The sequence below is a fragment of the Dipodomys spectabilis genome, unplaced genomic scaffold (assembly GCF_019054845.1).
Source record: "Dipodomys spectabilis isolate Male_0828 unplaced genomic scaffold, ASM1905484v1 ptg000024l, whole genome shotgun sequence".
Classification (NCBI taxonomy): domain Eukaryota; kingdom Metazoa; phylum Chordata; class Mammalia; order Rodentia; family Heteromyidae; genus Dipodomys; species Dipodomys spectabilis.
The window spans coordinates 14,198,542-14,212,741 of NW_024870701.1; the positions used below are offsets into that span (position 1 = coordinate 14,198,542).

At 34.5% G+C, this 14,200-nt stretch overlaps 1 protein-coding gene across 7 annotated transcripts in view; it reads right to left on the bottom strand.

The window, feature by feature from the left end:
• The window catches only part of Nol4 (nucleolar protein 4), a 286,589-nt gene that overhangs the window by 211,114 nt on the left and 61,275 nt on the right, over nucleotides 1–14,200 (bottom strand). For 6 of the 7 annotated variants that reach the window (XM_042675198.1, XM_042675197.1, XM_042675193.1 and 3 more), the window contains one exon: nucleotides 12,551–12,700. In XM_042675198.1, coding sequence (XP_042531132.1) covers nucleotides 12,551–12,700 — 150 coding nt within the window. Of the gene's footprint in view, nucleotides 1–11,552; nucleotides 11,616–12,550; nucleotides 12,701–14,200 lie in introns of all 7 variants that reach the window. The other variant, XM_042675196.1, reaches the window with a different exon arrangement.

The window sequence follows — 14,200 nt, forward strand, 5'->3', positions numbered from 1 at the left end:
GAGTAATGAAGACTTTGGTACTGGCACAAAAACAGTCCTGAGGACCAGTGGAACAGAATAGAAGGCAGAAAAGCAAACCCACAGACCTAAAGCTATTTAATAGTCACTAAAGGAGCCAAAAACATAGGCTCAAAGAAAGGCAGCCTCTTCAAGAAATGATTCTGGCAAAACTAAATATCCACAGGCAGAAAACTGAAACTAGATCCTTATAATATCACCTTGCACCAGTGTCAATTCAAAATGGATCAAAGACCTCAATGCAAGACCAGAAACCTTGTAACTATTACAGAAAGAGTAGGGAAATACTAGGGCTCCTGTGCACAGATTGAAACTTTCTAAGAACCAGAAGCATAACAAATAAAACTTGATACATGTAATTGCATCAAACCTAAAAGTTCTATACAAGACAGCTAAAAAGAAACTGTTAACTTGTTAACTGTACAGTTAACAAGCTAAAAAGAAAGCTCACAGAATAGATTTTTACCAACTATACATCAGGCAAGGGGCCTAAATTCCAGAATATACTTAACCTCAAGAAAGAAAAAATTAAACTCACAACGAAACCACCCATTTAATAAATGTGAGACTCTTATCTCCAAATACACACTAATAAGTTGGAGGTGGAGCTGTGACTCACATAGTAAAGTGCTAGCCTTGAGAAAAAACATGTAGAGATAGTGCCCAGGCCCTAAGTTCAATCCCCAGGACCAGCACAAATAACTAATAAGTATTATTTTAAAATAAAATGTTTGTTTATTTATTTATTATGGAAACACCAGGATTTGAATTCAGGGCCTTGTGCCTGCTAGGCAAACAATCTACTACAAGCTATGTCCTCATCCTTTTTGCTTTTATTAGTTTTTGAATGGAGTCTCACATGATTCTCAAGTTATCTTGGACATCCTCTTAGTTATGTCTCCTATATAGCTAGGAGAGCAGTTTCCCACAAATGTACCTGTTATTTTATTGATTGAAATGAGGCTTCATGAACTTTTTGCTCAGGCTAATCTGGGATCATTGACTCTCTTGATCCAAGTCTCCTGAGTAGCTCACATTACAGGCACAAGCCACTGAACCTAGATTAAGCATTTATTTATTTACACAATAAATATCTCTTGTATGTTTTATGTGCTACAAAATTCTACTAGTTATTTTTTCAAGCACTAATGTGTCTGGTTTGGTAATGCCTTGGTAATGAGTTGTTTGGTAATGAGTCTATTGATCTTTGAGTGACTAAAAAAATACTTAGATCAGTGTTCAACTTATAAACTCTTAGGTGAAAAGTACATCAATAACAACTCATTTAGATGAAATCCAAACATACTGGCTTGCCAACTAAATACAGCCTCAACACTTTTTACTTCAGAAAGACTGCATGAGGATGTATTTATCTCCAAATGGGTGTTAAAGATTAAAGTAGAGCATGGTATTTCTCATACACAAACCATATTTGTATATGAGAGAGATTTGCTCTGCCCCTACCCTAATATAATTATCATTACTCAGTTTATAATCTCATTGCCCACTTTTTTCCTGTCCTCTTCAATGATAATTCATTCAATGATAATTTCATCTTCACACTCATTCTTCAGTTCAGTTTAAATAAGATGACAATATTTGGACCAAATATATTTAATAATAAATTATTATATATTTGAAGCTTAAGTAAGCATTCTGGATCTTGTCTTTTAATCTATAAAGGTTAGTATATATTTACCTAAAATAAATGAAATTTGGGGTTTGGATCTAATGTTAATGCAAAAATTAGAACAAATTATGATATCAGAAACATGTAAGACTATGAAAGAAACAGAAGTGAGAGATAGTAAACAGAAGTAATTACTGGCCAGTCTACAGGCCATCTGGGGCCCCAGATGGACTAGTTAGGACTCTTTAGACCAATAGTAATAATGGAAATATACTTGATATCATAAAGTGGCATCTATTCAAATCAATAAAATAAAATTGGTCATCTCTTTTTTGACTGGTCATGATATTATTTTAATAAAAACAGTCCATTGAACTGATTTGATAACTCACCCATGGGTTAGGATATGCAATGTAAAAACACTGGTTTAATGCAGAGGAATGAGTTTTTCTATCCAGAGTTTTATGTAGTGTTGAGGAAGGATAGTCAATATGTGGTCAGATTTTAGAAGGAAGTCAGCAAGGGAGGTCTAAAGCAGATAGGAATATTTTTAGATTGCTCGGGTCAATTTTTTTCAGACAGCTAAATGCAATCTGAAGATTTCAAGAAAATGTTCCAAATGTAACACGAGAGACATGAGAAATGCATGTGGAATAGTGCATGGAATCAATATTTTTCAGAGACAAGGAAACGATACAAACGCCAGGCCAACTGCACAGACTCGGAAATCCACCGAAACAATGCAAAGAACTCATCAGGAGAAACATGCAGAGGTAAAAAATTCCTAGGTCAGTATCTGATGAATCTGAAACTATACCTATGCATGAGCAGATCAATTTATACACAAATAAGAAATGGAATGTGGTCCAAGATTAAATCACAACTAGTTTTTCTTAAAAATAACTTTTGTTTTCTTCCTTAGACTTCAAATATAGAGACATTGCATTTCAGGGAAACAGCTTTATCTTTTCTTGTAATGACCCACAACCTTAATTTAAAACTCTATAATCATTAAATAGCCATAAATTGAAAAAATGGAGCCATATCATAGTCAACTAAACTAGAAGTGCATGCCTAAAGTTACAAGTGGTATTTTTGTGTCATTCATAAGGCTATGTGGCTTCTAAGGAACAGATTGTTGCAACAGAGAAATTTTACACTAGATTAAAAAAATGAGCAGATGGGAACTTTCCAGTGAAGATTTTCTTCATATATGTTTCCTAATAGTGAAATGGAAGAATCCCTAAATATTGCATGCAAATAAGATGACTTAGCAAAGCAAATGTTTATATGCTTCGTAGCGGCATGAAGATCCACACTGAAACATACAATTAAGCACAGGGAAAAAGAGGAAATCACCTCTCCCAACAAATCCCAGAAACCATGTATAATATGATACCTTTGTTTCAGATACGGATTTAAGGAGTCTGGCAAACAAATCACCTCTTGTTCTACTGTTCACTGGTACATTCACCTTCATTTCCTTTTATCTCCAATTGTAACTGTCCACTAAAATTTACCTTTCATGTATAGTGCCAGTGTGTGGAAAGCCAGCATGTCTTTCAGGGCATATAAGCCAAGAATATAGTTTCCATAGACTTTCAAAGCAGGCACGATAGCTTTAGTATGGCCTTGTGTTTGTCAATGCCCAGAATTATTTGCAATAATTAGTATACATCTAGGATAATCTTAGCAGATGAAAAGAATAACTCAATAGCTACGTACATATGACCATATGAAATGATGCTAAGCGAAATGAACTCCAAGACATGGACAGAAGAGGTTTTTCTTTGTTGTTGTTTTTAATGTACTATGTGATTTGTTTCTTTTATATGTTCTTTTGTATGTTCTTCCCCCTATGGTTGTCACTGTATTTGATTCTGGTAAACTGCTATTTTATGTATGTTTATTTGCATTAGGAAAGGGAAGGGGAACAACAGAATGGTGAGACAAAGGACAAGGGAGAACCAATGCAACAGCGATATTCACAAGACAGTATGTTGAAAATGATCTGTACAACTTGGCGGGGGAGTGGGGGAGAATTTGGGGGAAAGTAGGAGAAAATGAGGGAAGGGGTAACAAGTTTGACACAAAATGTACTTATTACCTTACTTATGTAACTGCAACCCCTCTGTATATCACCTTGACAATAAAAAGAGAAAGATTTCAAAAAGCAGGCTTGAATCGCCATTTTAAGGCAATGGAAAGAAGTTCAGTAGAACTTCCCTGCGCAAGAGAGTGTAGTAAGCTGTGCAACACTTATAATATTTTTGCAGGCCAGATACTGCATGGGAGACGGTAATAATGCATTATGGATGCAGAACTCATTGTCTGGACATTTGATTTGCTTAACAACTGGAAAATAAGTTTTCTAAGATAAAATCTTAAGCATTGACCACAACATTTACTTCAGAAAATGTCTCTCAACTGAGATTACTTGCTGTGGTCCCTAGGTTAAAGTTGGCAAACGGACAGCAGCTATTAATATCACAATAGCCAAGGGTTCTGTTACTGGAACTTAACCCTCAGGGCTTTGGGTATTAAATACCCTGGAGTGGATGGAGCAATGGCAGCTGTCTGTTTCCATATCCCATAATTCCACCTTGAAAATACTGCTTTAGGGTAAAGCGATAATTATACATAGAAGTTCTGAAAACACCTTTTAAGAAGTGATGTTTTCTCCATTTTCTTACTGAGAAAATAGTTTTGTGGTTTAATTACTAAACTCTCCAGAAGTAGCAGCTGGGTCAATGTCTCTATTTTTGGTTTTTGTTGTTGTTTTTAATTTTCTTTAGGTAGTTGTACAAAGAAGTTGCCATTCGACAGAGCAGTTTATGAACACAGTCCCTCTTGATCAATGTCACCCCTTGTAACATTCTCACCCAACTCTCCCATTCCCTCACTTTTCTCAATTTTTAGGTTATGTGTTGAATTCATTTGTCATTTAACAAAGCAATTCGTGGATAGAGTGCCTCTTGATCGGTGTCATCCCTTCAACATTTTCACTCCCTTCGACTCATTCCTTGCCTTACTTTTCTTACTTCTGTGGCAAATACAATGAATTCTTGCCTGCATTCTCCTCCCTTCCTCCCTTCATTCTTCAACCCTCCCTTCTTGGCCCCACCTTCACGCAAGTACCCATTTCCTCTTACTTATTTTGTTGGACTCTGCCTTAGTCTTTCTAAAGAATTATACCATGGGCAGGGCACTGAGTGTATTATACCTCCCTTAATTCTGTCAGTTTTTCAGAATTCTCCTTGTTAGTTACCAAGGTTAAGCGACAGAGCCAGGCTCAGATAGATAGGCAAGTGTTGACCCTGACGCACAGTCTCAGAAAAGAGTAGAAAGGAGAATGAGCCGCAAAGAAAAGAACACATGCACAAGGGTTTCTTGTCATTTGTCATGGAATGGCTAAAACTGGGTGGTATCTGTAAGTCACTGAAGATCACTGTTGACACAAAAAGTTTTTAATTTCCTATTTAAATATTTTAAGAGTTATCTATCATGTCTGTCACCTCTCAGATATTTACTTGTCCATCCTGAGGCTTGAACTCAGGGCCTTGGCAGTGTCCCTGAGCAGGTTTTACTCAAAGCTAGGGCATTTTTTGTTTTGAATTTTGTTTGGGGAGTATTTTTGGTGTTTAATTGTAGATTAAGAGTTTCACAGACTTTCCTTCCCAGGCTGGCTTACAACCTCCATCCTCAGATCTCAGCCTTCTAAGTAGCTAGGATTACAAGCACAAGCCACCAGGGCCCAGTTAATTTCTTATTTTTTTAAGCATAATAAGTAGATTTAGTTTAATAAGTAAAATTAAGCATGAAATGTAAAGTTCAATAAGTATAGTTTCATAAGTATAATTCTTGAGGCAATTTGTATGTTTAAGGCTTCACATATTATTTATGATCCTTAAAATAATTGTACCAAGTACTCATATGCTCAGACAACAAACACACAATATGTAGTATCAGGATTAAAATCCAAGGCTAGGTCATCTAGATGCTAGTTCTGTTGTTTTCCTACCACTTCACTCTAGTCTTACTTGACCTATTTATGCTTTCTTATACATTTTACCCCAATTCAATACTTACATAGTTATTTGTACATGTAAATCCATACATATGCTTCAATAAACTAAAGTAACTCTGTCCATTACACAATCATTGTACCCAAGAAAACATAAATCTCTGGGTGTGAGTGAAAATCACTAAAGCAGCATCATTTGAGTGCCTTTAAGGATGCACTGGTTCACTTTCACCACTAGGGTGCACTGTAGTAGCGATTTACTATGCTAACATAAAGAGTGAATGAGTTTCTCCCAAAGATTAATTCCTTTCAAGGAGTGTTCAGAGCAAGAAGTACTCTGATGTAATAACGTAAAAATAAACTTAACATTTTATAAATTAATTCACTTGCTTTTTAAATATTTAGAGACATGCTGTGTAAAACCAACGTGTATCTGTGTGGATGTGTGTGAAACTGATTAAAAAAAAATAATAACCCATGTGTGGAAAGTGATATGTTTCCGCCCTACCTTCAAGGTTAAACCATCATGTAATGGAGTAACAGATTTTTCCTTGAAAAGCTCATCGGGAAAATAACATTTCCTGTGTGAAATATAATTTTTGTTATGTGGATCTCTAAAGTTGTCTAAATGCAGGAAACAAGTTCCCTGCAAATATGAGTCAAACAGTACATAGTCCATACAGCCAAATGCATCCATAAACTTATGTCATTATTAATATTTACAACAGCATATGTTTTATATATATATATATATATCTGATTTGGAGCAAATAAGCAAAGACTTCACAAATATGAAGTCTTTTTTAAAGAGAGCATTAAGAGCCTACTATGAGCCGGGCATTTTGCTAAGTTTTGCTTTAAAGTAGTATAGGCAAAAGACTGATTCTCTCACTTCCAGGGACCATGTGATTTTAAAAATATCTCTCTGGCAAGGTGCAGTAGCACTTGCTTTAACCCTAGTTACTCAGGTGGTAGAGATTAGGATGATCATAGTTTTAGGCAAAAAGAAATGCACAAGACTCCCATCTCAGCCAATTAAAAAGCTGCACTCAGTGGCATACACCTCCATCCCAGCTATGCAGGAAATATTTAAAAAAAGGATTATGGTCCAGGATATTCCATGCAAAAATGTTAGACCCTATGTGAAAAAAATGAAAGTCAAAAAGGACTGGAGGTGTGGCTCAATAAGGAAAGAACCATGAAGCCTTAAGTTAAAACCCCAGTACCACCAGAAAAATAGATACCAAATACATATATATGTATCTATCTCTCTCTATATATGTAAATGCCAAATATATACATATTAGCTATAAAACAGTGGAAAAAGGATCTGTGTATATCTCATATCACATTCCCTTTCTGTCTTACTCTAGTGGGCCAGAAGAGGAAAGACAAGCAAATTTGAGAACCAATACTATAAAGTGCCAATGACTGCTGGCAAACTAACTTATTTTCTGCCTTCTCTTTTCTAAGGATATTTAATTCTTATATCAATACATAGAGGTCAACGGTTCAATTCAAAGAGATTAAATTTTAATTGTAAAACTTGAGGCCTTGGAAAGAGAACACATTTGTCCCCAAAGCCTCCTGACAAATTACCTAGGCACATGTAGAAACTCCTGTGTCAACAGTGTAAATTCCAACTAATTGAATGAAAGACCCCTCTCTCTCTCTCTTTCTCTCTCTCTCTCTCTCTGTCTCACCCCATCTATAGGCCTAGAGAGACAACACAGATATTCCCATCGTTATCTATGTTCACAATAGGAAACAAACGCATCATAGTCAGTGTTGTCACATCTGCTCCACTGCTACTCAAAGTCACATCGTCACCCAAGGAGCAGCCCACTCAAATTTCAGGTAGACTACTACAAACTATTTGTGAAAGATCCTGAAGAATAAAAAAGAAATTTGCAGACATTTGATCTCATCACTTTTATGGCTTTCCTGTTTTGATTACTCTTTTAAAACAATACAAATATAAAGGCCAACAACTATAGATGTTTTTTTTTTATTACTGGGAATATGGTTATCATTATTAGAATTCCAGTAGAACTTGCTAGATAACAGTGGAGTGGGGATCATTTATCCTTGTGCTGTGGTAATCAAACAGTCTGCTTTTATAAGAGCTGGAGGTATTCCATATATTTTACAGGTCTGAACGAACTAATATGTTCCTGATTTCTATGTTCATTTTGCTATCTCCATTACCATACTGTTATTCTTTCAAATTTAGCTCAGTCATTGTTTATATGAGTAAAATTTGACTGAGCCAAAAAGAGACTGAGTAAATTGTTAGGACCATTTAGATTGCAGTTTAGCACTGTTATTTTAACATCGCAAATGGCTATATATTAGGTTCATTAATCTCATCATAACTTGACAAGAATTCTGGTAACTATTACCTAATAAACCAACAGCATCTGGTGCAAGTTAAAATATTATACTTAACTGTAGAGACAATTAATCAAAAGAACAGCAAAAAATATGCAAACTAAAATGTAAGGTTAAATATTCTATATAGGACATAATAAAGCAATTCCTCATTCAGTTTCAGGATATAATAAAGAAATTCCTCATTCAGTTTCAGGATATGACTGAAACAAATTTACATGAATATGCCATTTTTCTATAGCATGTCTCTGGAGAGGGGTATTCATAAGAACCAATGTTAATCATATTTTTCCCAAAAAACTAGATTCATTTCTGAAAAAAATTAAGATTAATTTCTAAGGCCTAAAATTTTATGAACTGCTTTAAAAGACATGCTTTGAACAAGGCAAATGAAATAATTTAAATTGTCAAAAGCTAAATGTGGCATAGTAGCTATGATCTCAGGAATAGAGTTTTGCTCATTGCCTTGTTTTTGTTCTACCTGCATCATGAACACTAATTAGACAAAGAACTAACATCCATCTTGCAGTTACTACACTCCCTTTATACACATTAACTCGCTCATTTTACTGTATCATGTATATACAATTATACTCTCCGATAGCAAAAAAAAAAAAAAAGTAATTTGCCAAAAGTCTCACAGATAGGAAATGAGTGCTAGATTTGAGATATAAAATTGTTTGTCTGGCTTCTGGCCTATTTCTTTTTTTTTCTTTTAGCTATGGCATATGCTCTCCACTCTGAATTAAATAAATGTAATTATTGGCAGCTATATCTATGAGTCATACATGTAAGTTTATGATATCACACTACAAATTCTGTGTGTACACACACATATATATGCAGACTGTTCTCAATACTGATAATATGACTTTGCCTTAGTTGCTAGATTTCCACCAGTTATTCTTACATTACATCTGATAAGAAAGAACTTTGAATCTTAATCCATTACCAGGACCCTGACTTAGGTAATATTTCTAAATAGGCATACAGAAGAGGGACATGTTAAAAGTTATATAGGACGCTAGGCATTCACACATAGTGAGACCAAAGACAGATACTCTTAAGAGAGGAACACAAAGGTACAATAACATTTATTATAATGAAATCCAGGAAATGGAAACAAGAAAAAAAAGCCAGAGAACTATGATTTTTCACTGAAAGTAGAATTCAGGGAGAGGCTAAGAACAGTTAAGGATCAAAGACAAGAAAAAAATCTTCAATTAATTTCACTAGGTAACATCACTGATTCTGAAGTGATTTTCCAAAGTGCTAGTCACATTTGCATTTGCTTTCCCATATGAAGATAGATTTAAATTTAAACATAATTCCTATTGAATGGCCCTTTCTTCTCTATTATGGTTATTACAGACAACCAATGGGTGATTGTAATCAAATTGTAGGAAACACATCCAATGGACCAACCAGTATTTCACACATACACATGTACAAAATGCAGGAAAAAAAATCTACAAAACACTAGAATGCATTAAGAGTTGACTAAAATAATTCTGATTGCCTTTACATATTCCTTAAATGTGTCATTTTGTGTGGATTTTTCAAGAACCCATGAGCAATAGTATATATGTTCCCCAATTTTCTGTATAGTCAGGTCAGATTGCAACAAATGGTAAATTGTATAATGCCTAGATATTTCAAGGAATGATATACTGCAGATAGGAAAACCAAATAGCATCCAAAAGCTAATCCCATATTAAAGGACCACCATTTCCTGCAGAGTGAAAACAGAAAGATTTGCAAACAGAAGGCAAAGTAAATAAAATGACCACTAAATCTATTAATATTGTTAAGCTAGCATGATACGCTTTAATGATTAGTTGTAGAAGTATGGTTTCTTGGCCATGTAGGAAAAGGGAGAAAAGAGAAGGTCAATAAACATAATCATGCATGTTCTATTTGCTAACATGTTAGCAGAAATAAAAAGTTTAAGCTTAATGAGAACCATTATAATTGCAATAGAAATCTAGCTAACCCTACCAATGACAAGGCCATTCCAATATTGCTATTGAGAACTAAATTCCAACCCATACTCTCAGGATCTAATAGCACTAAAACATTCCATTTCAAATTTCATTTTAGTTTTATGCCCCATTGATTAGACACATTAATTTTTAACATTAGATTCAATACATTGTACAGTCGTTTGTGCACAGTTGTCCTGACACTGCAGCAGCCTCTTTCTTTTTCCTATGATGAATTGATAGCTCCATAAAATGGAAATGTTTCCTAATTATGATTCAATTGAGAAATACCAGTAAGAAAATTTAGGTCAAAAAAGAACTTTCCTGACATTAAGACAAGGTGATAAAAGCTAAGATTTAGAAATAAAACATTAACTCAAGAAATAGGAAAGGTCTTCAAATAGGAATTTTTTTAAAGGGATTGGATGGATGTTCCAGATGGTTCTTAGATTTTCAAACTAGATATACCTTCTCCAAAATGCCCAAAATGTTATAATAATGTTGATATAAAATTGTATATGTTGGGCCTGGTGCTAGTGGCTCACCTCTGTTATCCTAGCTACTCAAGAGGCTGAGATCTGAAGATTATGGTGAGAAGCCAACCCAGGCAGGAAAGTCCTTGAGATTCTTCCATTCAACTAACCACCAGAAGTGGAGCTGCATATGGCTCAAAGTGGTAGAGCACTAGTCTTGAGCAAAAAAGCTTCAGGAGAGCTCCAAGGCTCTGAGTTGCAGCCCAGGACATGCATATACATAAACATACACACAACAGTGTATGTTGATGTTTACCAATTAATGGCCATCGCATAACAGCAATGAATGTGATTATCTATATTCATTTAAGACAACAGAGGATGTAAGTTTGGATCTCTGTCATTGGTTTATGTTTCCACTTCAATTTAAAGTCTCTAATAAATTCATTTCAAAGACTAAATTGCTTTTGGCACCTAAACAACTTTGGGATCACACTACTGACTACGAATTGACATTTTTTAATGTACTTTGGTGTATTTTTATTCACACTAAGACTGAATGTAGAGCCCTACCAAGTTAAAGAAGCTATTTCCCGAAAATTGTCTGAAGAGTGCATTAGTGACATTAGTAGAAAAATACACGTTTTTTCCTAACACTGCTCAGTAGGTCACATCTGGCTTAGGACACAGGCAAAATGAGTATGTTCAGTAACATTAGTTTATATTAAAGTATCTCAGGAAGGTAGGGCATAATCATTAGTCATGATCAGAATATTTCCTGCAATATATAAGTCAAAAGAAAGTTTATGTGGCAGAATTATGTAAGGAAACTTACAATAGTGCCTGCCCACAAACCATGCAATTTGGAAACAGCCAAGAAACAAAACCATAGAGAAGGAGGAATAAATACAACAGGTATTAGGGGTTATTATGCAACTACAAAGATTCAATATGACCCTGGAAATATAGCAAAAAATAGTTATGGAAAAGAAGCTATTTCTTATGCTCAGTAGCTAATTTTCAAACATATGTACCTGTATTTGAAACTTTGAGCATTTCACACATTTTTCTGTATCTGAAAAAAAAATGGATCCAGACTGATATTGTGTATCAATATACCTAAAAACAGTTAATATAAAGGCAGCCAAAGCAAAGTTCAATAAGAATACTAAAGAAGATATCATTCTGATTGCTGAGAATATACTTCCAATGTACACTTTGCTCATATTGGATGAGAACAATTTACTGTTCCATTTTGTTAGAAAGGATGAAATATCTAAAGTCATATTATTTCATAAAATTTTTAATTAAGTAAAAAGCTAGATTAAAAGGTCTAGATCAAATGGCAAGTATACTTAGAGGCTTTAGAAATAAAATATAACTTCATTTTGGTTATATACATAGATATTTCAATATCTAACCATTAATTAAATTTACTTTTCATATAATTTATGATAAAAGCATCACACAATCCCATTTTAAAATGTACAAAACAATAGGCCTATGAAAATAAACGTTTTAATAGTTTATTCTGGAAAATTAAGAAATAAAAAGTGAAATAAAATATACCATTTTTTCTTATCCATATTGCTTTAAGAATGAATGAGGATATGTAACTATGTTAATATGATTTTAAGGGGAATAAAAATTAAGGTCCTAGTTCAAATCATCCAGTTCATTAAAAAAATTCATATATCATAACACACTGAATATATGATTAGTATATATGTCCTCATTTATATGACTCTGATACTACCACATTTTATATATATTTAAATAAAACAATGCAAGAATTTTAGAGCCAAGTTTTACTAATTTTCACTATATTTAGAAACATACAAACAAAAGAGTAAAATTTTAGTTTAAATATTGGGTGTGACCATGATATAATCTAATGTATGATGAGATAGAATATTTGTAAGCACATAATTATAACTCAACCATCCATCTTCACATGCAAATATAATAGCACATCTCAAAACGCACTACTTTTTTCTTTTTCTTTTCTTTCTTTTTTCCATTTTAAACTTACTGCTTTGTAAGTTCTCTTTTGTCCAGCATGTTTACGAATCTGTTCTCCATTTGGCCCCGTTTCCACATGCATCGAATAGATAATGTCAAAGAAATCTTCAACCACAGCTACCCGCCGTAAAGACAGCTTCTCATCTACCCCTACGCCATCCTGGGAAAAAAAGCGAAACAAAGATTAATATATAGGATTCATAAAGCAATCTGTATTTGGAACATGAAATTCAACTATCAAAATATTTACATCATATGACCCAAATCATCTGGATGGGAAGTTCAGAAATCCATGAACATTATACTTATAAATATATGTACATATACATATATGTGAATATATGCATATGTACATACATGTATGTATGCATATGTTAAATATGTATATTATATATAATATGTATATACATATACATATTACTATATACATATTATATATGTATATATTATATACATATTATACAGTAAAAATACTGTACAGAGGGGTTACACTTACATGAGTAGGGTAATGAGTACCTCCTCCTTTGTCTTTTCCCCTGCCATCCCTTCCCTCTCTACCTCCCCAACTATCCCCCCCAAAAAACTGTAAATTTCATTTTCAACATAGTGTCCTGTACATATCATTGTTACAATAGGTCAACCTGTATCCTTGTTTAAGCATTTTGTTATGTCCCTTCCCCTCCCCAAATTATACAAATGTATGTTCTGCCCCCACTGCATAACCCCTGTTTTCACTACATTTGATCCCGGTGTCCTGCCTCTTGCATATATATTGTATTTCTTTTTAACACAGTCTCTTACTACTTAACTCAGACTAGCTTGGAACTCTTAATCTTCAATTTCAATCTTTACATAAATGCTGAGATGATAAATGTGGGTAACCGTGTCCAATTATCCTACCATGCCATGCATTATTATTTGTGTGTGTGTGTTGGTCGTGGGGCCTGAACTCTGGGCCTGGGCGCTGTCCCTCAGCTCTTCAACTCAAGGCTAGTGCTCTACCCCTTGAGCCACAGCACCACTTCCAGCTTTTTCTGCTTATGTGCTGCTGAGGAATTGAACCAAAGTCCTCATGCATACAAGGGAAGCACTCTACCATTGAGCCATCTTCCCAGCCCCATGCATTATTTTTATAAGAGAAAGGAATTGCTAATATTAGGTGTATCATGTTTACTAATAAATGCTACCAATTGGGCTTTATCATGACTTAGCTGTAGCCATCAGTGTACTCTGAAACAGTAGTAATTTGACAAACATATTAATATATGAACAAAGTAGTGTAGGAGTTCTGGGAATAGTAGATTCATCTCCTGTTAAGGTAGCTCTTTGGAAGAAATGTCATTTGACATAGGTTGGGGTTAAAGTGAAGTGTAATCTTGACAATGGGACATAGAGACAAGTGCCACTAGGTCACATGGGTGATAAAGAGCGACAATGGAAAAAATTAACCTTGTGTGTGTGTGTGGTGGGGGGAAGAAAAATGTTACATGAAGAAGTTAATCCTATGTGGCTGACACATAGAGCTCTTTCTGTTCATAAAGAGAGGCAGTGTTTGCATTTGGGCCATAAAGAATAGCCAGCTGATATGACATCATCATGAATGTGAACTAGCAGCACTTAGGGTAACCTAAATAAAAATATGATGCAGCCAATGAGACAA